The sequence below is a fragment of the Poecilia latipinna genome, unplaced genomic scaffold (genome assembly GCF_001443285.1).
Source record: "Poecilia latipinna isolate Pla-1442-1.1 unplaced genomic scaffold, P_latipinna-1.0 Scaffold2553, whole genome shotgun sequence".
In the NCBI taxonomy this organism is placed as follows: Eukaryota; Metazoa; Chordata; class Actinopteri; order Cyprinodontiformes; family Poeciliidae; genus Poecilia; species Poecilia latipinna.
The window spans coordinates 1,968-26,850 of NW_015115169.1; the positions used below are offsets into that span (position 1 = coordinate 1,968).

Genomic DNA, 24,883 nt, shown 5'->3' on the forward strand with positions numbered 1-24,883 from the left:
TCAAAGATTACGTTAAGTAAAAGTTACTTTGTTTCTTTTCTATGAGCAGAAGAAAATGCTGCTAGCGGATTCCACAAAGGAATAGAGGCGATAATGTTCAAACTATTTTTAATTACAGGAGCAACTTCATAAGTAATCCTGTAACACAAACAGAATGAAATATTTGGTAACAGTTTATTTGATGGGTTGTGAATAAGACTGTCATGACACTGTCATAAACATGACATAACACCTGTCATGAACATGAATAAGCCTTCATGAATATTTATGACAACAGTCATAAAGTGTCATATGGTAAATCATGACACTTTTAATACAAAGTTGACATTAAGTTGACATTATTCAAAATGTCTTTGTTTTGACAACTTGACATTAGCCAACAAATCATGATCCGACATAAATTTGTTATAAAAGTATTACTGATTAAACTGATTAGTTTTTCTCTCAGCCTTTAATTAACCCCTTCAGGATTGAAATTAGCTTTAATAACTTTAGCTTCAATAACATAAAGTTACATAATTTTTAAAGTGTAATCAGTAATACTTTTATGACAAATTTATGTCAGATCATGACATAAATGATCTGACTTAATCAGATCATTTATGCCCTTAAGTCCAGCATTTTCTCCAAACTTGAACCAGAGCCTCTGTAGATTAGGAGGATTACAGCAGAAGAGTCACTGTAATTATTATGGTGCTTTTTTTTATTTTTATGAAATTGAATATTTGTTTTTACTCATTATAAGATTTCAAACGTAACTGAGTAAAAATATTTTAATCAAATCAAACTTCAGTAAAAGTGAAAGCTCTTGCAAAAATGTAATGTCATGAATGATTTTAAAAGTCTAATTTATCTGCTTTTTACATTTTGTGAAACAATGACATGTTATAAACTTTTGATACATTCTATCTATCTGTTTATCTGTCTGTCTGTCTATCTGTCTGTCTGTCTATAACTTGGTGTCTATGAAGGCATCTGTTGGCTTCTCACAGTTTAAGTCACTAACACAATAGAGGAAGCTACAGGCAAGTCAAAAATCATGGTTTCTGTTTGCATGTTTAAATATGTGTGTGTGGCTGTGTGTGTGTGTGTGTGTGTTTGTGTCCCACACGGCCCTGCTGCTGCCACTCACTGTAAACTAGTCTGCAGCTCGTCACAGACAGACGCTGACACACTCCCAGTCTAATGTGCTCATTAGGGACTGCACAGCATACACCTAATTGATAGCCATGACACACAGAATGTACACACGCACATGATTGCAAAAAACAGTTTCTTTTTTAATGCTGCAGTAGAAAACAAGGTTATACGAAGTCATATAATGGGGATTCATTGTCAAGAACAACAGAAAACCAAAGAATGAAATGGAAAAAAGAGAGAGAGAGAGAGAAACGGCACAGAATGCATAACAGTGTCTGTGCTGTTTACATGCCGATATTTTACACATAAGTACTTTTTTATACTATTATTATTATTATTATTATTATTATTATTATTATTATTATTGTTATTGTTATTTATCTGGCAGATGTCAGTTACTTCAGCAAATGAACTGCCAAAAAATGTAGCAGAACTTGTCACTCAAGAGGTTAGTGTAACCATGGTTACCTTTCATATCGCAAATAGATAAAGCTGCAGTGTGGAATCACTGCAGAGTAATTAGAACAAAAAAAAAGCAGGACCAATCATATAGGCATTCAACAATATGAAACAACCAAGAGTGCTTTTAAATAACAGTTTATACAGGAAATATATTCATAAAGTAAGATTTTTTTGTACAACTTTTAATATTTTTAGTGTTCATACAGGGGGCTTGTGTAGAGCAGTTTCAGATCTTTTCTTTTTTTCTAAAAAAAACAAACAAAAAAAACATTCTAATTGTTTGAGAAGGAGCTGGGAGTAAAAAGATTTCCACTTTTACCTCCCTTTTTGTTGTATTTTCAGATACATAACACATTTATAAAACTATTGTGCAAAACAAGTTTGTCTTCATATAGTGTGCACCAGCAAATAGCCATAATCCTTTTAACTTAAAAAATATAGAAATGATGCATAATTTAAACAGGAATTAACTGAATGTTTTTTTTTATTTACATATAGTACACAGACCTGAATTATATAGGTCCCTGATCAATCAAAGCAAAATATTACATTTTATTTCTTCTCCATACAATGTTTGTATTAAGACCTGTTAGCATTTTCCAGTCAAAAAAAAAAAAAAAAAAAATGAAGCTTAGGGTGAAATTCTTACACTTAATGAAGAATCTTCTTTATAATAAACTTTGGGATTTAAGACTCTTCACTGTGGGTGTTTAGAAAACAAGCAATGTAAAAACAATGTACAGTAAATCTTATATTTTTATGCTTTGAAGTACCCACAAGGTTTAATTTTAAATGATGACTCATGGATAGAAATAATAATAATAATAATAATAATAATAATAATAATAATAATAATAATAATAATAATAATAATAAAATGCAGACAGGAGTTTAAAAACACAAAACATAGAAATTGCACCAGATGTAGGTATAAAATATTTAACAAAATTGTTTTATTGATATGCATGCAGCTTAGCCAAAATATCAATAAACCTAATTTCTTTTAAATAGAGAAAAACTCATCTTGCCATTTTAGAATCTATTTTATACTTTCATTTAACTTTATCTTTTTAGTTAAAAATGCTTCAAGTATGAATCTACTTTAGTCAGAGAAGAGAGGTTAAATCAAGAGATTTGGACTGGAGTAGGTCTTCCTCACATATAACTAAAACAAAAAGAAACAAATAAACTCAAGTTTAAAAAAGAAACAATGTGCCAACACTCTTAGCAGTAGTTTAATGGCATCTTTGTGCAGTTTCATCAGTTTTAACTCAAAAGAGTGGCACAGCAGTAGGTTGAGCTGCATTGTAAAAGTCTTGCATCGTTCCATGCCAGTGCTACTGTTTTTCCAGCTCACACACATACATCAGATGGTCCTCGGGGGATTTCCCATGTGTCTTGCTCAAGTGAAGTTTAACAGCGTGCTTGCTCGCAAATGTCCGGTTGCAGAGCTTGCACTGGTAGACCGCACCACTTTCATCATCATCAGGAGAGGAAGATGGAGATTCAGTTGACGGCATAGACGTTGTTAAGGACGAGGAGAGTGAGATCGGTAGTGATACTGGTACTGAGGTCGGAAGGGAAGATGGCAGCGGGTGGCTGGACGGGTGGAGATTGGAGAAGAGTTTTTCAGAGAGTCCTTTGGTGTGGCGTTGATGTTGGTGATGGTGTTGCTGCGATAACTGACTGAGCAACTGCTCCCCGGAAAGTTTAGCCAGGTCGCGAAGACGAAAGCCTAAGTGGGATTCCAGGTGGCTGACGTAGGTGGACGGTGAGCGAATCTGGGATGCACAGTCACTGCAGAAGAACACTGGGTGGCCTGAATCCAAGTTTTTTAAGAACTTGGTGCCACCAGTTCTTCTTAGCTGGTACTTCACATTGGCCAGCCAGTGGGATATTGTGGTCATTGACAGACCTGTGAAACGGGAGATGTGCATCCTGTCCTGTGGACTCAGGTCAGACATCATATATTTGCCATCATTTGTTTGCCTCAAGCTGGAAGCAAACTGGGCTTGTAATATAAGGAGATGTTGAGGGTTCCAGTTGGACTGGCGGCCTTTGCGCTTCTGAGCAGGTGAAACATCTTCGATTTCCTCTTGTGTGGCACCTTCGATGTCAGAGCGCTCAGACTGACTAGTCGGCGTGGAGGACTTGGACAGAGTTTGGCTTTCTGTGAGGTTTCTCAACATGTCAGAGATGTCTGACAGGGCATTTTCTCTCAAAGGTGACGTGGACATGAAGGAAGCTACCGTAGCGGATGCCTTTGTCATAGTGACAGCAGAAGAGGGAGAAATTGATGGGGTGGAGTTAGTAGAAGAAAGTGTAGTTGAACCCAAAGAACCACCATTACTTCCTTTATCAGCATTTTTTCCTTTAGTGAGATCTATAGGTTGGTCGTTGTTGAGATGTTGCTGGTAGAAGTAGCGATCTAAATGACCGTTACTAGCCTTTTTGGTGTGTGCTGGTGGGGTGGAGGAAGCCACTGCTGCTTTTTCTGCCAGACTGTTGCTCATCTTAAACAACATGCTCATGGGGTCAAGCGAGGGCAGGGCCGGTTTAGCAGCCTTCCCCAGGTGGACGTTCATTACTGACTGCAGAGCGCTGAGAGGGTTGACAAACGGCTGTTCAGGAGGTGGATGGTCTGTGATAATAGCTGTGCTGCCACACAGAGAGGCAGGCAGTGGGGGTGTTAAAGCAGTGGGCTCCACACCATTCTCCCCAGACTCCTTTATGGAAGCACTACTACTAGAATCTTTTTCATTCGTTCCCTTTCCATCTTGTACTACCTCCCCTACACTTGTATTTTCTGGGGTTTTACAGTCTCCTGCAGTGTTTCTTTTGGGTGACTCTCCTCGGATTAGATCTTCTGTCTCACTGACACAGGGTGAGGGCGTGGTTCGCCTCAGAGGTAAATCACTCGCAATCATACCAGGGTCTCTCATTTTCTCCTCTACCTTAGCTACTTTCTCTGTCACTTTTTTAACCAGCTCTTCCATTGCTTGAAAGTTGTTTTTAGGTAGTGGAGAGGTTTGGCAGCTGGGAGGGGAAATCAGTGGCTGACTTTTGCCAGTAGGGGAGAGAATCTCTCCTCCACTAAACATATATTTAAGGGGAGAGCTCTTTCCAGAATTGCCAAGAGAGAGCTTCATTATGTTTGGAAGCTGGTAGGCTGCATGGATGCTGGGGTACCCACCCCAACTGGGAGCACCATTCTGGGCTTTGTTGATGGCTGAGGTCACTGTGTTCTCCAAGGACTTGAGAATATCAAGCCCCCCCTTTGGACTTTCATCCAGATCCTCTTCAGTCAGATAGGTGTACTTTGAAGAAATATCAAACTTCTCTTCAGATTCGTCTTCCACTTCTGTCCTCTTATCTTTGTTGTGGTTATTGGCATTGATAATGTTGGACTCTTGGGTACATTCTTCTTCCTTCTCCTCTTTTTTAATTTCCACAACCATTGCCATGGGTGAGATGCTAGTCGGTGGAGGTACGGGGGCAGGTGGGGAGGAGAACGTTGTGGCAGCCAGGGGTACTGACTGGACCTTTTCTTCAACTGAAGAGTTGGATGTGGGGGCCTGGGACTCTATAATTGGTTTGCCCTTCTTTATGGCAGAATTGGTAACCTTAATAAAGTGCCCTGTCACCATCATATGAGCAGTTAGTTCCTGCAGTGAGTCATGCGAGCTGCCACACTCCATGCATTTGAGGATTTGCGACTTCCTGGATTCAAACTGCCAGGCGTAGCTGGCACCATTTTGGTGTCCATAGCGATTGTTAGGTGTAATGTAGGGGTTGCTTATCTTCTGCAGAATGTCATTAGTGTCACTGAACGAGGCTGGCTTCGGTGTGGTGCCTCCGTTAGAGTCGGGCGAACTAGGGATGTCCAGGTCAACTGGGGCCCTTTTTCGAGCAGAGGAGATGATCTTGGCAGCTACTGGTGTAACAGGTTCTTTCAGAGGCACTTTCTGGTAGTGTTTTGTCTTGATCATGTGGACGCTGAGATCCTGAAGGGATTCAAAGGAGTGTCCACAGTACATACACTTAAGTACTTTTTGTGCATCTTCCTTCCCTTCCATCTCTAGTAGGGAGCGTTTCCTGGGTTTGGACCAGCGCTTAGCCCCCTCGCTGTCTGTCTCATGGTTATCGTCACGATAGTGGCCCGTCTCGTTCATGTGCACCGTGAGCTCCACCAGAGTGTCGTACGCAGCACTGCAATCCTTACAGCGAAATTTGCTGGCACCAGTGAATATGGAGCCGTAGAGCTTGGAGCTCTGTCTGTACAGCTGAACAGTGCTGAAGAGGTTAGGTTCTGCAGAAGCCGTTGTCACCGCCACTGTAGGATGTTGCACCAAGTTCAGTCTATTGTGGTGGTTCTGGGAAGCCTGCTGGAGACTTTTAGCCACAGCGGACTGGTGCCAGTCATAGCCTCCGCTACCACAGCTGCTGCTGCTGCTGCTACTACTGCTGCTGCTGTGACTACGAGGGGGCTTTTCTGCTGGTGGCTGAGTCAAGTTCAGATTCAGTGTCGACCAATAGGAATTGTTCAGGAAGGATGTGTATATCGCCTTCATTTTCTCGAGGCTGTCAGCCACAGAACTTGTTGCAGCTAATATGGCCTCGTCTCCGGTTGCCGAGGCGGCAGCATTGGTTGCAACCATGACGGCTGAAGAGGAGGGGGACAGTTCGTTAGAAAGGTCTTTAGAAAGAAGGACGTCGTCCTCGTTTTTCAGTGAGGAACTTTCAAAATCAGACATTCTGTCTGAGGATTCACTCAGGTGAGACTCGCTGTCCAGGTCCTGACCAGAAAAGTCCCCTGCATTGGGGGAGTCGTGAATGCCAGTGGATTCTGGCCTGTCCTTGAAAAGGAAATCCTTGTCCTGACATAGGAGCTTGTTTGCAGGCTCCTCTCCTTCTTGAGCAGAGTCTTCTCCATCAAGGTCCTCATCCAACAAGGCTACTTCCTTCTCATCGTCGGGGACATAAGCTATACAGACAAAGAGAGCAAAAACAAATACAGAACTTTGTTAGGATCTCCCTGAAAACACATTATATTTTCTAAGTATTTATTTTGTTACACTTTTACACAGACATTATTTTCCAGTCATTTAAAATGTCACTCCCCTGTCCTCCCATTTTCAGCCCCTGAATTCTGTATTACATGAAATAAACTGGTGAGAAAGGAATAAAGACAGAGAAACTGAGGGATAGAAAAAGAACGATGAAATGTAGGAGAGGGAAAAAATGTCTTCTCAAACATAACTTGCCACCTTATTCTTCACAAGGGGCAACAGCTTGAAATTAAAACTAAATTTGAAATTAATGAAGCACATTCTGGCGGTGGCATTCGTTTCTGAAGTAATAAATTACTTGTATCAACCTCGGAGACAGCGGTTCCTGTCTGTCAATTAATATGTCTTACGCGTCTTCTGCAGACTCTAATGCATTCACTAACAGACACACTCGCCATTTAAATTAAGCATGCATTTTCACTCATTACACCGCTCAGCCTTCGCCACCTCGTAAATAATAATATAAAAAAATTTATGTATGCTTGCCTAAGACAAATCTCTCCATGTAAAACCCATTTGCTTCAATTACCAAAGATTAGAAGAAAAAAAAACAAACAAAAAAAAAAACTTTAGGTTATTATTTACAGTTTAGCTTCAGGGAGAGGGCTTGAAGCTTTCAATTTATATTCAAATCCTTCTAGTTTAAGAATATTACAATGAAAAAAATATGTATCAAGACAAATCACAGTCTCGCATCTTGGTAAGTCTCTGGATGTTCACTTTTGTTAAGGTTATAAAAGTCACAAAGAGCATCAGATGAGAAATGATTTATGCTCATGCTAAAAGCAAACAAACACAGCAAACAAACACAGTAACATGCATACCTAAACCTCTGTATGTTTTAACACTTTGAAAAAGTGTTTCTTCTTCTTCTTAGCAAAAAAAATGGGCATGTGGACCCAGTGGGTTTGTGACCACCACTGGGTCCTGTTACGGGTCATCATTCATCTAATTGTATATGTAAACATGGAGGGGTGCTTTCACAATGCTATGTGGGTGTTAAATGTGTATGAACCAGAGGTTGTGCATGTTTCTAATTCTGAACAGACATGCAAAACCAGAACAGCTCCGAGGATAACTTCAGAGCACCAATCATCTCCATGTGTTGATGCAGTTTATCCACATTTACCTGAATCTGTATGCATGGACTAAGTGGAAAAAACCTGTCTATTTTTATTAATATTACTGTCAACTATAGCCATTGCAAATTACATGCCGTTCTGGCAGACCAGAGATGCTTAGGTTATGCAGACTGAATGGGTAAAAAAAAATCAAATCCATATGCTGAAAGCAGATAGAAATGTTCATGCAGGAGAAAGAAAGTGGTGACAAAAAGACCAATCTGCATTGCTGGCTTGGCAAAAAAAAAAAAAAAAAAAAAAAAAAATCATTTAAAAATTATAATTCATCCTCTGCTCATCTCATCTTTCATTTCTAAATTAATCAATTTAAAATCTACACATCATTCCACTATTTTACAATCTGCAGCTGTTTTGAAATGCTGCTCTGATGAGTCCTCCAGTGAGATGTGCTTAAAGTTTTGATAAAAGTGGGCAATTAAATAATAAATATAGTACTCAGAATATTTTTTAATCACTTCTTTGCATCAGTCATGTCTGTGGTGAAAAGAGGACAACTGTGAAGCGACTGAGGAATAGGTGTATGTTGCACTTGATATATGCTGCACTTGATGGACATGTTTTGCATTTACATGCATTTATAACATTCTACTGAGAATCCAGCCTGGAAATAAAATAGTGGGAGATATACATCGCTATAAAATGATTTTTCAAAACAACAGATATAGATTTTTCTTCTGCTAAAGTTAAATGAACTTTGCACATTATGGTTTTTCCACTCAGGATTTTCAAATGGTTCCAGTCTGATTCCAGATGTGTGAACACACAGAGCAGTGGTGCAGGCTGCCAGCTAGTGTCTATTAGGAAACTCTTCAGGTTGTGTGAGGTTGAACATGAGCTGATGCTGCATGAGCAACAAGACAGAGACGCGCCTTTGTCATTGTCAGGTCCTCCGTTGCCATCGGCGATGATACAACAGCGCCGTGAGATAAACAGATGCATACAGCGTCAGATATCCCAGAGTCCCTTACATGTCTCTCACAGACACACACACTCGCGCACACACACGCACACACCTACACACATACGCACGCGCACGCACGCACAGCCCCCCACACACACACCAGTTGTACAATATGTGTTGTACTGTAGCAACTTTTTGCCTGCAGGCAAGCATTCGGTTTCTTTGTTGAACATGCAATCTGTTCCAGCATTCAGTCTCACAATGAGGATCCATCTGAGAGGCGTTAAACACGCTACTATGAACAGCTTCTAAAAAAAATTGTTGGGTCACGTGACACATGATCGGCTGGATGCATTTATGTAAATTTTCTTTTATGGCATTGAAATACAGCTTACTCAAAACAGCAATGATCCATTTCTGCTGGATTTTCAACACTGGTGGAGACAATAGACAGATTATGGTGTTTTCATGCTTCACCCTGTTCAGGAGCTCTCTTTCTCTCTCCATATCTCCCTCTTTTGCTCTCTCTCTCTCTCTCTCTCTCTCTTTCTCCTTCTGTCTCAGAGACACATCCGGCGCCTGCACATACGTGCAGCCGAGGAGACCCTCATGTACATGCCATCTGTTCTGCATCAGCCAAAACGACAGCTGTTTAAGAGAATAACGCTGTGACTGAGGAAACAGTGGAACGCAGCGGCTCGGCGCTCCAGCTGAGGACAAACATCACTGCGGAATCACCTTTAACGCTCACAGCGCAGCTCCAACGAGCTACGCCTGTGTGATGAGAATGAAGCATGGGTTTATTTATGTTTCTGCAGCCATCTGCGTTCTTGCAAGTGTGTGATATTTAAAAGAAAGAAATGAGGAGGAAGTCAAAAGTATGATAAACTTTGGATTAGACTTAAAATTGTTTGTTAAGATAGATAAGCACGAGTTACAAATTATGCATTAAAATTTATAATACTGTGGTGGCATTTGACTTATTCTTTCTGAAGCACTCTGGAATATTTTGTTATTTTATTAAGTATATCATTTTATTCCACTACATTCACAACTGTGAAGATAGAATATATATTCAGTTAGAAGGCTGATGGTTCCATTCCCAGTCGTCCTCAGTTTAAATGTGGAAGGTGTTTGCAGGATCGTGAAGCTCACACTTTTTCCCTTATCTTTGTGAGTCCCTTTGTGTAAAGCACTCAGCCCCACAATGCAATATGTTATTTTAGTTTCATTAATCTGACAGAGATAATGCAGGCTAACAGAACATAACCAAATACTACATGACTTGCCTATAAACACACATTTATTGAAATATAGTAGAAGTTTAAGTTTTTGTTGTTTTGATTTTGAGAGATACAAATAATACAATTTAGTTAAAATGTATTAGGAATAGTGACGGGTCTGACTTAAAATTTTACATTGAGTTTACTTAAGTCTGTAATTAATCACAGTCTTTAGAAAAGGATATAATGACAAAATTAGGAACATTTTCAATTCAAAGAACCCTTTTGTTGCTAAAATATGGAATAAGTAACCATATTAAAAATATGTATTATTTCTAATCTGTTATTCTGGTGTAAAATGTTGTTCAATACATAGAGCTTTCCAGTGTTTCAGAAACTCCTGATCATTCGTGGAACTTCTTCAGATATTTGAACTCTGGACGCTAACATTAGCATTGGGAACGTCTGTGCAGCTGCTTCATATTTACCATTGAGATGCTACCTTGAATAGCTTTACAGATAAGCTAGCTCCTTTCAAAACAATATGAACACATCAATAGTCTTTTCCAGCGTCCAGTCAGATTGGTTTTTGAAGCAATAATTAACCTCCAATGTGCCAAGTAAAGTGGCTTTATCATCAATCACTGTTGTTTACAGTTGTTGCTAGTGCGTCAGATTTAGGAGTGTACCGGAAACAGGATAATGCAAAGGTTCCCCTCTGGACTTTTGCATATAAAATGAGAGAGAGACATTACAGTGTGAGCATTTTTAATGTGTTAATATCTATGTGATTAATTAATCAAAATTAATGTGTTAAAGTCCCAGCCCTAATTAAGAGAATTGGAAATTAAGTCATATAGCCGATAAGCTCTGTGCAAATGAAGCTCGTGTAAACTGTAGTGTTTAATGCAAAAATAATTACAAAAACTTGATTGAAAAAAAAAACTGTTTTCATTTTTGATAACATTTTTCCTTTCCATATGCAAATAAATCAGCTTTTCAGCTATAACTAGTTGAATTTACCACAGCAGAATTTTCCAAGGCGTGTGAGGATTTTGGATCTTGGTGAATGTCTCTAAACTGTTACAATAATCTCTGTAAGGTCAACGAAGGCCATGAACAGAGGCTTCAGTGATTAGAGATTTATATCATTTGAAAAAAGGACAAAATAAATTGATAGGAATTTTGGTTCCTTTGGCTGTGCTTGATTTTTTTATTATTAAGCTTTTTTAGAATTGCAGTTTACAAATTGTTTTAATTTCAAAACCAAAACAGGGAGCAGGTTTGCAAATCAGCCGATGGCTGGAAGTGAAGGCCCAACTGTATGCTGTCTCTGACCAAATAATCTGAGCAGCTTTAATATGTTAAATTATTTAATGTAATATCAAAGCAGAAAATCTTTTTTGTTTCTTTCTTTTTTTTATGAATCTCTGATATTTTACTGAGCATGCACCGGTCACTCAGTCATAGATCAATATCAGTCATCTTCAGCAGATACTGGCAGATCAAACTGTGATTTATTTATTAGATTTATTTTCTTCTGTTCCTCCGTTTCTCTTTCAGTCATTCACACATTAACAAACTGTTCACTAAAGATGATCAGGAATACATGCTGTTGACTGGTGTGTTTATATCCTAGACAAATGGTTCAATAATGCTCTGTTGCTGACTAAACTTCCTATGCAGTTTTGTCAAAAATGAAAAACATAACAATGATTTAAAAATATTGCAAAGTGTGAAAAATTCTTCATTAATAACAATTATTCCAGATTTCCCTATCTATTCATCCCTCTGACTGCTTTTCCAGGCTTCATATCAATAACAAATTTCTGAGCATTTTAAAACATAGACAGACTAAAAGCACCTTTTGTAAATAAACTTTAGGCAAGTATTGTTACTAAGTTCACATTTTTGTATTAACAATGTTTTTATAGGTCATGTGTCTGAGAGGTCAGGAGCTGCATGTGGTTCTATAGATCCTCCACTGTGGCTGGATAGAACTAGGTAATGTTTTAAACTGCAAAGATAATTATAAAATGTTAGCTTTAGCAGTTCTTAATAATCATTTTCATGCAATATATGGATAAACATTCTGCAAAGAATCACATAAAAGTGTAAAGAACATTCTTTTTCATTAAGTATTTTTCATAGAAAAGGTTGCAAACTGTGACACTATTTCCTTGACACACTGACTGTCCCATTAGATTAAATATATTAAACATGAATGTAGAACTAAAGTTGTTATTTAGTTTAAATATCTAAACATATCTCTAATAGTGGGTCTCATAAAAATAAGAGTTATGTTGCTTTTGTGGCTCAAATTAATTTTTGGTCTGAAGGCAAAAATAGTTCTCATGGTTTTAAAGGTTGCCGACCTAAAGCTGGCCCAATGTAATATTCTTATCTTAAATGTGTTTTCATGAGCTGCAAGAAGAAAATAACCATAACTAACAGATTTAAAGCTTTGAAAAAAATAAACCTGTATGGAATTAAATAAAGCAACATTCACACCAAACCATTTCCCAAAATGTTTCCGATCACACAGCAGACCTGTAATACGCAAAATTTTCACTGCGGAACCCATTTTCAAAAAATAATATTTAGGGTGCACTAATAAGAGGTTTCCATGTGGACACAGGGCACAAATGTTTAAAAACCTTCACATTTCAGATGGAATAAATAAATAAATAAATAAATAAATAAATAAATAAATAATATTCCTGTGTAGATGGGTCCATAAATAGTAAGTTCACTCATCTTCACCATGAGAGCCAAAACTAAGCTTGTCACAACAAGCAGATGATAAATTATAGTTAGATCCATAATTTCCATTCTGATGATTCATATTTTTTGAAGGGCAACTTTGTTTGTAGTTTTGGTTGTAAGTAGTTTTTACTTCCTTTTTATTTACTGCTTTAGATTGTCCTGTTTTATTTGGGATATTTCAAATCTATTTCAGTTCTACTCTTGTGTGTTCTTTATAAAATGAAAGTTTATTGGTCTTTGAGAAGCCAAACTTCCACTATTCTGCAAATATCAATACATTACTTGAAAATGACCTCAAAACAACATTTTCTTTTAGCACAATAATGACTGTGACAGTGACATCCAGGAAAATATATTATTTTGTTGAGTCTATCTAAAGCATTTCTGATGCTCCACACTGGAAAATGCAACACGAATAAAGCTGCTCGTCCGCCACAAAGTAGTGAAGTGTTTGTTCAGAGATTTAAACCAAGAGAAGAAGAAATAACAGATACGGATACGTGTGAACACTGAAGAAGGAGAAAGACTTGCAGAAATAATCCCCTGAAGGCCTCTGGCTTTGGCCCAAAATGAAGAGTTCACAACACCACGACCCGAAATCCAAAGCTAAACATGGAGAGGCACGCTGCACACAAACAGCAGGAGAACGAGCCAAACACACCGGGTATGCAGGTGCTCTTTTAATTAGTGCAAAGAGAGATGGAGTGAATTCTTGATGAACAGTCAGCAGGAGAGAGGATGAAGGTTGGAGCTCAAACTCAGGAGAATCAGGCTCAGCAGAGCAAAAGAGAAGGTAAAAAAGAAAAGCAAACTCTTTTCAAGCTGCAAGGATTTTAGTCAGTTCTACTCAAACTACAAAGTTAAATCTCTGCTAATTCTATCACACAGAATCCACCCTTGAACATTTAGAGTTGCACTGATATCAAAAATCCTTGTAATTATGACGAAGCTGAGTATCTTTGTGTTCTTGTCTGCCCATAAAGGGAGGAAATCTTTTAGCATTCTGCAGATGTTATGATGTTAGGAAACCGTTTATCATGCTTATATAACCACTTAACAGCCCTATCAGACACACAGGCACGTCAGCGCTGCCTGTTTACACTTCAGCTTAGACCGAGCTGTTTCTCTCAGAGAGTGTGTGTTCCACAGAAGGAGAAAAACCAGAGGTGAAGAAACATCACTCTTTATTTTTGTGAAACAAAACCCACAACATTCCAGTCATCCCAAGACAAATTTTCTCACACCTTTCCCAGTGAATTTCAGCGTTCTACACTTCAAGTTGTCCAACCCGCTGAGATCTTCTAATCTTCCCCCTTGCTTCCCCCTCAACCCTCTCTAATCACCAGTGTAACCCACGTTAATAAAGTTAATTGAATCTGAGATCAATAATGCTTAATTATGGTGATTTGACATGCGCAGACATATTAGTCGGGGGACTTAATGGGTGTGTGTGTGTGTGTGTGTGTGTGTGTGTGTGTGTGTGTGTGTGTGTGTGTGTGTGTGTGTGTGTGGCTTAGTGAAGCGAGAGCCTCAGGACTGATGAGGTGTGCTGCAGGTTGTGAGAGGTGTTGCATCGACCCCGATGGCTGACGAATTGAATCTCTTCTTTCAACATGACTTTCTAAACTTGCAACACAGTTTTAACATCACTGCAGTCAAGCACAGTAATTCCTTGTCCACTGCTGAGTCATGTTCCTGTAAGCTCTAACACATGCTATGTTTATTTTTCAAAGATGCACCAGTCAGCTGATCGAAGTCAACCATGTTTCCCTTTAACCAGCTCCCATCAGTGATAACCAAACAACCAAAAAGTGGAATGAAACATGTTCAATAAACTCATCAAGGCCATGAACTCCCACCTTTTATGGTCCATAAATGCACCAGCCAACATTAAGTACACTGCCAAAAACATCTGAGTCACATTTAGTTGTGTCTACTAACTTCTATTCTTCAAGTCAAATACATTTTGCCTGCTTGAGATTTTAAATTTAAATGTGTGAGCTGTTAAAAGAAACTTACAGTAGTAAGCTATGCTAAGTTTTTATTAATTTTGTTACAACTCCAAGAGTTGGGTAAACAAGGATTTTTAAAGGGGCAGTATTATGTATTTTCTTGGCACACAATGCATTCAGTTGTTATTAAAAATATCAAACATGACTTAAAAGAAATTTGAGTTTGTGTTTTAATGACTTAAAATTGGACCTCTGTCTCTTTAAAAACTACCATCAGGAAGTCATCACAGCATGACTCCTCTGTTAACTCTTTAATAATGTTTTACCAGTGTTACTCTGAAAAGTAGCTCCTATGATAAGGTCAGAAACTGTAGTTCCACCAAATGTTTGCTAACTGCTGCTGGACAGTTGTGGAAATTAAAGGATTTCTCAAGCATTTATGAAAAAATCAAAGCAACACTCCAGGTATGTTTTTGACGAGAGAATAACATTATAACATGACTTAATGCTCAAAAAACATTTTACATATACTGACTCTTTATGTTAACGCTCTCTCCCCCCTCCAGTCTGGTGGTGAGTTAGTCAGGAGTTGGAGTAGCGAGCATTGATGACGGCATTACTCAGCTTTACAAATGTGTGATTTAGTTGCAGTGTGAACACGGAGTGGAATGGGTCTGCTGTGCTCTGACTACTGGTGAAGGTTTGGTGTTGAGCTGATGACTGTCGGACTGAATGCAGCGCTGAGGAAGCAGAAGAAGCTAACGGTGGCTAATAGCTGCTCTCAGTGCTCGCTCAACAGGCTGCTGCACAGCGTTGTCTCTATAAAAGTCTCCAACAAAAAGGAGTCGCTAGATTTATTTCTAGTTGTTTTGAAATAAATTCACAAGAGGAGTCAGAAAACTTCATAAACGTCGTGACAATAAGTTAACAACAATCATTGTTTGACTTGGGTCAATCGTTTGGTCAAAATCTGGTCTTTATTTCATATAGTGTGGGGGGGGGGGGATGTGCATGTTGTTTTTTCAGTGTATGTAAACTTCTGGCTTCACCTGTAGGTTTGTAAACAAAAATAAAACTGAATATTAAAATGTCATATTTGAACTTCTATCTTATCAAGAAAAGTATGCTTATTTCTTACATAACAGAAATAAAAAAAAAAATAAAAAAAACTTTTCAGGTGCAAGTGTTATAAACCTGTAGCTTTGCTCTGGATTTGTCTCTCGGGTTTATTGTGGATGTTCTGTTTTTAAAGGTGGTAAATAGCAGCCATGCTAGCAGCATGCGCAGCAGCTCAGATGCGGAATGGCAGCAGAAAGCACGTCTGTCTCTGGTTCTGATTATTCAGAAACACAGATGTAGCATGTTGCCCGCAAATGTATGTGTATGTGAAGGGGTTTGTGGAGTGGGGGGGACGTGTTAGCCTGGCTAATCATCTCCCCATGCCACTCAGCTGGGGGTTCCTGACAACATATTCACATGCTGTCCCTACATTGCCTACACAAGAGTGCATGTCTGGGTTAGAGAGCTCCTGACATACTGACGTGTGTATGCGTGTGTGCGTGTGTGTGTGTGTGTGTGTTCATAGAAGAACAGCGTTTATTTTTAGTGCAGTTGCTATTTTGTAAAAATGCCACATGCAGAGTAAGAAGCATGCTGCTCTGTGTAAGAACACTAGCATGCTGCCTCTTTAACGGATCTGTAGTTTTTAATTCTGTCACTTTTATGCCCATTAGCAATGAGTTAAACATGGACTATGATTTTGACTATTTGTCAATATCATATTTTTTCCACTGATATATATGTGGTGCATTGACATAAGCAGGTCATATCAGTGAAGCATGTTATTTTTCAAAACTAATCACATACACACAGAATATCGATGATGTTTTGAAGACATTTCCAGTTCCAATGGTGCCTGAATGCAACAGCTGGGGGTGTGTTTCAAGCTTATATAGTGAGTGGGTCAGTCATGTTTCCACGCCTCCCACCCCCAAGCCAAAACAGGGCCAAAAGTTTTGAAACTGACAAAAAATAAAATAAAATCTTAAACTGAAAAACTTGAATCTGAAAAGCAGTTTTTGAAAATATTTTTTCAAAAAAATCAAAATGATTTTTCAGTTTCTTTTCTTTCTTTCTTTTGAACAAACTTTACGGCCCCAATTTAGTTCCATACAAAGTACATTCTTCCTGCCGGACAATAGTGCTAACAACTGGACCAGCAGCCCAGAGAATGTTACACAAATAGGCATATTTTCAGGCACAGCTAGAGAACGGTCAGCTCGAAACAAGGTCAATATTTTTCACAAACCTTCTGAGATTGGAACGACTTAATTCACTTCTTTAGTGTGTGAGCACATAGACGCTACGTTGCCCATGCTACATAAATATTATAAGGGGAGAATGATAGTAAATTACCTTCTGGATGTTCTTTGTTATTCAGATAGCTCACACTCAGAGCAGTCCCTGTCTGAAAGGGTTTGGGGCAACCTGTGGTCACGAGCATTGTCACTGGAGACAGACAGATGGATGGCTGGATGTGAGAATGTGGCTGTGTTTGTACTTTGGCAAGAAGAAATAGACAGTAGGGGTGTGCAGAGTTAGCCAAGAAGGCCAGAGGAGCGTGTATCATTTCCATCATCTCTCATTTGGTTATTTTAAAACCCTGCTCTGGTGCTTCTCTGCCTGCTTCTCTCTAATTCATTCTCCCACTGACTTTACCATCTCAGATCTGCTTCAAGCAACATAAATACACGTGTTTATTTTACCTCCTGGTCTTTCTATTCTTTAATTTCTTGATCTTTCTCACAGTTCCTCCTCAGTCTCATTGGCAGTAAGCATAATTGGCCAACAGAGAAAGGGAGAACACATAACAGTTTGCACTTTATGCTTTCACACGTAAAAAAAAAATACTATAAAGTAAAAAAATAAAATAAAAAATAAAAAAAACAGAGGAAATTTCTGTTTTTCTGCTACACTTATCCATGTGTGCACCTTTTTCAAAGCACACACACTCTTTGCAGAGCAGTCTGGTTAGTTGCTGGGTATCTATTACCTGCCAGTCTGCTCTGATCTCTTTGGACAGCTCTGATCAAAAGATGTCATCCAACCCAGCAGATCAGGCTCACTGGGAAAGTCAGGAATGGTGGGAGTGTCTGTGTACGTGTGAGCATGCGTGCACATCTCGGAGTAAATCGCACAGTGGTCTGGGTGTAAATAAAATGACAGGATCAGTTTAAGGTCCTGTCAAGTAGGCAGCAGGCGATTATGATAACGCCCGGTCTGTTCCAACGCAAACGGACACCCTTAAATTTACCGGCCGGAGGATAATATACATGATATAGCTCTTTTTCCCCGTGTTTTTCCTTCTGCCTGCCTCTGCGCTTCATCTTTCATTGCTTTATTTTGCTCCACATATCCTTGTGCAACATGACCTTTTATTTCCTTTTTGTTGTTTTAGCACAACTTGAACACAACAATAGTCTTTTCTAGAGTCTCAGTTTGCTTTTTAAGAAAAAAATGAACCTCCAGTATGCCGAGAGAAGTGGCTTTGTCATCTATCTCTGTTGTTTGAAGATGTCGCTGTGTGTCAGATTTTCAGGCAATGCGTAATGGCCGGAACCAGCATGTGTAAAACAAGAAAAAAATCACACTAAGCTTTTGAACGCATTAAAATATATGTTGTTATTTAATCAAAATGAATGCATTAAAGTCCCAGCCTTGACTAAAAGAAAGCCAAATAACAAATGTTGATGTAAAGTGTCCATCTGCACCGACAAAGAAGAAAAGGAAACAAAATTAACCCGATCTAAAAGCTGTTTGTTTTAAGAGCAAAAGAGAAATTCGTAAAACAGAACAGAACAGGCCGGGCTATAAAAAGGTGTAAAATGTGAGTGCTTTGGGAGGAAAGAAAAACGGCTCCCAATAAAGCGGGAAAACAGGGCTGCTCTGAGGCAATTTAGACTGCAAAACACAAACCATTAAGTTTGTGCATTATCTTTTAATTTAATCTTGAATGATTTATAATCCATCACACAAGGCTTCAACCATATCCAATTATTCTCTGCTGCTTGATTGACAACAAAGGTGATTTATTAATCTAATAAAAACTGATGTGCTCTCCACTTGCTCTGAAAATAACCAGCCGGATGGAGAGCTTTAAAACACACTCGTGCACGAACGCACCTACACACTGCCTTTCTAAGAGCTATGAAATCAATACGTTGTGTATTTATTTTGAAGTGTATCATTTTGTGCGCAAGGTTAAAGTATGTGTTTAAACCCTTTGAGAAAATCACTTAAGAATCTCTTTGCTTAAAAGAGAAATCAGTCTCCGTCCAGCCTGCGTGCCGTGCCAGAAATCGGAAATCAAAATGTCGGGCACGGTGACGAGTGATTTTTATTTTTTTTCTTCTATGCCAGGCCGAATGATTATATTAGGCTTTAATTCCTCCATCTATGGTGTATATGTCATCTTAGTCCCAGCTTTATCGGCTAATGTTACTTTCAATCTCAGGGTATTAATGGAAAAACAGAGAGCCGATACCCCGCAGTGGTGGCGACCGTGTGTTGATGAGCAGCAGGATGGGGCTTTGGGGGTTAACGGTCTACAGTCCACATGCATATGAATGTAGGAGAATGTCATTAAGAATTATTAGCATGTTTACAGCACCAAACCATGTATGAGCCTCATTTAATGAGGCTTATAGTTACAGGCGCATGTTTTTTTTTTTTTCTTGTTTTTCTTTCTTTCAGGCTTTGATGTGCAAACACGTGCAAACATACACACACACATACACACACACACACACACACACACACACACACACACACTAAATAACCTGTTTTTGTTAGGTTTCAGTTTAAAAAACGTACTGCCATCATTTAAGCTGTCACACAGTTATGAGCTTTGTAAAGTTGACTGGACACTTACACATTTAACAGTAAACATGCTTAAGTGCTGAAGATGATTAACATTATAAAGGTTTTAAAGGTTTCACACTGATTTTGTGATTGCTGAACTGCTGTCACACTGCTTCCTGTCCTGCCTTGATGCTGTCCTGTTCTGAATAGAGAGCACAAACTGAATCAACGGTGCAGAATTTACCATGTTCTTCTGCTTCATTACTGAAAATCGTACCTTTACAGGAGCTCACCGTCTAGTTTTATTCATTTTTTTCATGAGTGAATGTGTACCTGTTTGACCTCTGATAGATGGAAATTTGTTCAAGGTGTTCCCCACCTCTACCCCAGGAACCGCTGGAGATGTACCAAACCTGAGACGATGGATGGATGGATGGATGGATGGATGGATGGATGGATGGATGGATGGATGGATGGATGGATGGATGGATGGAAATGAACATGAAGGGGAGGACCACCAAGTGGTTAGATAATTATTAATTGAATTATTCAAACGGTATGTGATCATTTTCAATCTTAATTTGAAGCATCTAGCATCCAGAGTGAGTAAAGTGGAAAGTGTAGTCTTAAGTGCTGTACTATTTAATTAATAATTTTACTTTTGGGTCTACATTTTAAGCAAACTTTTGAAATGTTGCAAAAACAAATGAATAAATAAAATGCATATTAGGTGAATTTTGAGAACATTTTCAAATTATTGCAAAAAGAAAAAAAAAAAAAGCAATTTAGGCGTGTTTCCATCTGCTGGTTTGCAGCAAAATAACCAGGCTATATAAAGCTGATTTCGTCAGATGATGATGCTATGACTGTAATAAACAAGATGTAGAAGTGACATACTAGCGTGGACTGCACTTCTCAGAGTAATGGAGAAAATTCTAAGTCCAAATCTCCAGCAAGAAAGTGAAGATTTTCTCAGAGTTTTGTGCCCATGGTAAGGCACAGACCCAGCAGTCTCTTGCCAGCCACTCTTGCCTATGCTTCTCCCCTCTTGAGGGTTGGACTTTAAGAGTTTCATGTGTTTGGTGGTAAGACCCACCACTTGATGGTGGATCTTACCCACCATCAAGTGTCTTACCATCAAGTGGTAAGTGCAGTTGATGCAGCACCCATCCACTGCATCAACCAGCAGTGGATGGGTGCTGGACAGAGATGTCCTTATATTTTTGTTGTTTGAAGAAGTCGCTGTGTGTCATCTTGTTGATCTTAAAGAAGATCAAGAATACAACAACAAATACAATCCATTGAATTAGACATTCCTATGTTTTATTTTGACACTTCACCAATTGATAAACCACTTTGTTACCATGTCATCAGGTCCTTTTATTGTTTTCCAATAAACAAACCACTATGTACCCATGTATTTAAACATTGCAAACAGTTCCTTTGTTTTGGTAGTAAGGTATTTTAACCAGTTTTCTGAACAAGCTGTGCACAAAATGACCAAAACTACTAAAGTACAAAGTAGCTCTCCGCCGCTCCAGGTGTTTACACAGACACATCCCATTTCATTGTGTAATAGCTTGAATGATGTGACAAAAAACAGGGGTAAACCTGGGTTTCAGTGTATGGATAGCTCTAGGGGAGCTCACTATAATTTATGTTACAAGGTGCAATTAAAATGAAGCCTGATAGCTGAAGCTATTGAGTAACAACGTTTCTGTGTAGTTTTACCATGTGGCTAGTGTAAAGGTAGCGTTCAGTATGGCAGCAGACATGCTATATGATGGATTTCTGGTCATGAGGCACCAGAACCTTTCATCTTAGCCACGGGGTGCCATGTGTGTTTTACTATGGTGGGTATTCAGTTTCAAAGAGCCGACTAGTGGTGTCTTAGACTAGCAGCGGGATAAACATACAAAAGCAGTAATGGCTTAAGCCATTAAGGAGTGTGCCAATGTTAAATCGCTAATTAGGCTAAAAGATCATGTTAAAGCACGAAAAAAAACTAGTTTAAGTTATGCAAATATTGTCAAAAGTACATCAGTAAAGTGTGGGAATGGGTGTGTTTCTCCACCAGTATGTCTCAAAATCTACCAACTCATGCAGAACCTAAAATTAACCCGTAAAACCATTAAATTCATGCTCCGAATCATTCCGGGAAGATTTTCCATGTGAAAACTCGAAAGTTTCATTCAACATCAAAACCGACAGTATCTGGTGTTGGAGACACACCACTGGGAGTCGCAGCAGCTGTGTGAAAGACGTCACGTGACAGCGATACACACATGTGCACAAACACACCAGAACCCCAACCAAATGTAAAACAGACAGGTCTGGCGTGCCTTGACACAGGCCACAATTGATTAGTGTAATTTACAACATACAGTACACCCAAACACACGCACACATGCAAACATACACAGAACACACTTACTTTCAGAAGTCTGGTGTGAGTGCGTGTGCATGGATTTTTGTGTATTGTGTTGGTGCTGGTTTCTTATATGTCTGTGGAATCCATAAACACTTTGCCTTGTCAGGATTTTGTCTAACGTTGTTTCCCCTCTGACAGCAAGAGACGAGCATTCTCTGTCTGGCTAAGTCTGGCTCTCTCACACACACATGCACACCCAGGCACACACACACACGCACACCAAAGTACAACTGCCAAGCAATTTTACAACAATAAATAAATAACAAATTATGACATTATTCATTTTGGAGTAGAAAAATATATTAAACTGACGAAATTGTGTTTTATATAAATATATTTATATCCAACTTAAAAGTTTGAAGGTGTGAAGATTTAACAGAAGGACAGCTGGAAGTATTTTCAATTTTATGCTTTGTGCACTACCAAACAAAACTATCTCAGGGAAAATGCTCATTAATTTTAATATACTAATATTTACATCCACTATGATGTTACAAGGCCTTAAAGCCTTGAGATGCTCTATCATTTCAAGGAAATGGAAACATAATTTTTCATTTTTGTTTGCTAGTCCAGAATGACGCAGCCTGGCCATCCATCAACCCCAGCAGCAAAAATAATAATAATAATAATAATAATAATAATAATAATAATAATCATGACTGAGATACACAAGATTGTCACAGTATGAATGGAAATAAAACAGTTTCACATAGTCATGGTATTTAGCACAAAATCTAAAACTATAATGTCTAAGGTAATGTAGCTGCTATTAGTTTAAACTTACTACTGCAATTAAATATCACTACAAATTATCACAAATTCTTCCAACTGCTAACACACTATAAAATACTATCTATAGCATTCAATCATGCTTATTTTGATACGCAAGTGAAATACATACCTGCTTATGTACACAGACAGGACAACAAGCTGGTATTTACGGTATTTGGGTTGATACTTATTATTAAAACTCTTTGTGTTTCTTGTTTTTGCACCATTAGCTGTTTTGGGTTGGTAATGCTCATGTCTCATGTCATTGTGGTGTTTTGAATTAGCTTTTACAACCAATCATTGCAGAGTTCTTTGTAATCTGTCCTGTACTGATGTAAGGATATGTGCCTATTAGTGGGGGGAACTTGATTAAATTGTTTTAATAGAGTTAATGGCAAGTCTGTAATTAATTAATCACATTTAATTGAAATCTACATATGGGCAAAATTAGCAACATTTTCAGTTCAACAACCCGTTTTGCAGGCAAACTATAAAATAAATAGACATATGAGCTCAACAACAAATATATTTACTGTTTTTAATTTGTTTTTTTATTGGTTATTCCTCCATCAGATTGATTAAAAGTGCTATGATGCCCATTCAACATTCAAGTGTTTCCAAGATCATTCATGGAAGTTCCTTGGAAAAAACAAACGGTAACACTTTATTTGAAGGGGGGAGGGAGGGTGTGAATAAGACTGTCATGAGACTGTCATAAACACCTGTCATGAACATGAATAAGCCTTCATGAATATTTATGACTGTTGTCATAAAGTGTCATTCGGTAAATTATGACACTCTTAATACAAAGTTGACATTATTCAAAAAGTCTTTGTTATGACAACTTGACATGAACCAAGAAATCATTACTGATATAAATTTGTTCTAAACGTATGACTGATTGCACTTTAAAAATTAGGTATCTTTATGTTAAGGTAAAGTTTAAACAGTAATGATTTCTTGTTTAATGTCAAGTTGTCATAACAAAGACATTTTGAATAATGTCAACTTTGTATTAAAAGTGTCATAATTTACCGAATGACGCTTTATGACAACAGTCATAAATATTCATGAAGGCTTATTGATGTTCATGACAGGTGTTATGTCATGTTTATGAAAGTGTCATGACAGTCTTATTCACCCCCCTTCAAATAAAGTGTTACCAAACAAACTATGTCTTTAGAACTGTGGACACTGACATTAGCTTTGAGCACATCTAATCTACGCTTGCTGTTTATTGAGATGCTAAGCTTGAATAGCTATGATGACAGGCTAAGTCCTTTTAGCACAATTTGAACACAACAATAATCTTTTTTGGGCGCCAGGAAGTAGGGTGGAGAGAAAAGGGAAAGACATGCAGCAAATAGCCTGAGACCAGGATTCGAACCCAGGAGAACCGTATATAGTACTGAGTACAGCCTCTGGACAATATGTGTGCTCTACAAACTGACCCTCCCAATGCCCTCTCAAAATTTCAGAAATTTTAAGAAAACCCTTGTTACTTCAATGCTTTTTCTGGAATCTAATTAAAGGACTCTAGCGTTAAATCTAAGTAACAATTTAGTAGTTTTGAAAGTGTAACTTTAATCAAAACTCGGCTTGATTAAGTGCAGACCTTCTGATGGGAGGACAGTGAAACCAAGTGAAATGAAGCCCATTTGACAAGAGAATAGATACTGAGCACACTATTGACTTGTCTTTTTTCTTCTTTCAATAATTGACAAAAGTTCCTGAAAAGCTCAGAAAATGTAGAGTAGGATAATATTTCATTTGGGGTTTGACCTCTGGTGACAGACATTTCAGAGAAAAGAGAGAAAAGGGAACATTACCGTAAGCTGCTCTGTTTTCAGACATTCAGACGTAAGTGGAAGCTAATTCGATATAGATTTCACAGTGATCGTTGTAGCTGTGTACAGGGAGGACTTCTTCGCATTCTGGCTTATATTGGTCAATGAATCGATAGCCACATGTTGACCAATCAAGTTTGTATTGATTGGGTTATAAGTGATAATGAAAGGCTGCGGCGTATACACACACTAACACACACTGGCTCCCTCCGTCTGTTCGGATGTTTTCAGGGTGATTGCAATCACCTCTGTTTTTTTTTTTGTTTGTTTTGTTTTTTTTTTTCCTTTTTTTTTTTTAAAAAATAATAAAATCTCTCCA

At 38.3% G+C, this 24,883-nt stretch overlaps 1 protein-coding gene across 1 annotated transcript in view; it reads right to left on the reverse strand.

Annotated features, from left to right (window-relative positions):
* Window positions 1-2,818: 2,818 nt before the first annotated feature.
* LOC106938296 (teashirt homolog 3-like) overlaps window positions 2,819-24,883 on the reverse strand; it is a 60,630-nt gene continuing 38,565 nt past the window's right edge. Inside the window, exon 3 of the mRNA XM_015020241.1 lies at window positions 2,819-6,586. Coding sequence (XP_014875727.1) covers window positions 2,940-6,586 — 3,647 coding nt within the window. The 3' untranslated portion in view covers window positions 2,819-2,939. The remainder of the gene's footprint in view (window positions 6,587-24,883) is intronic.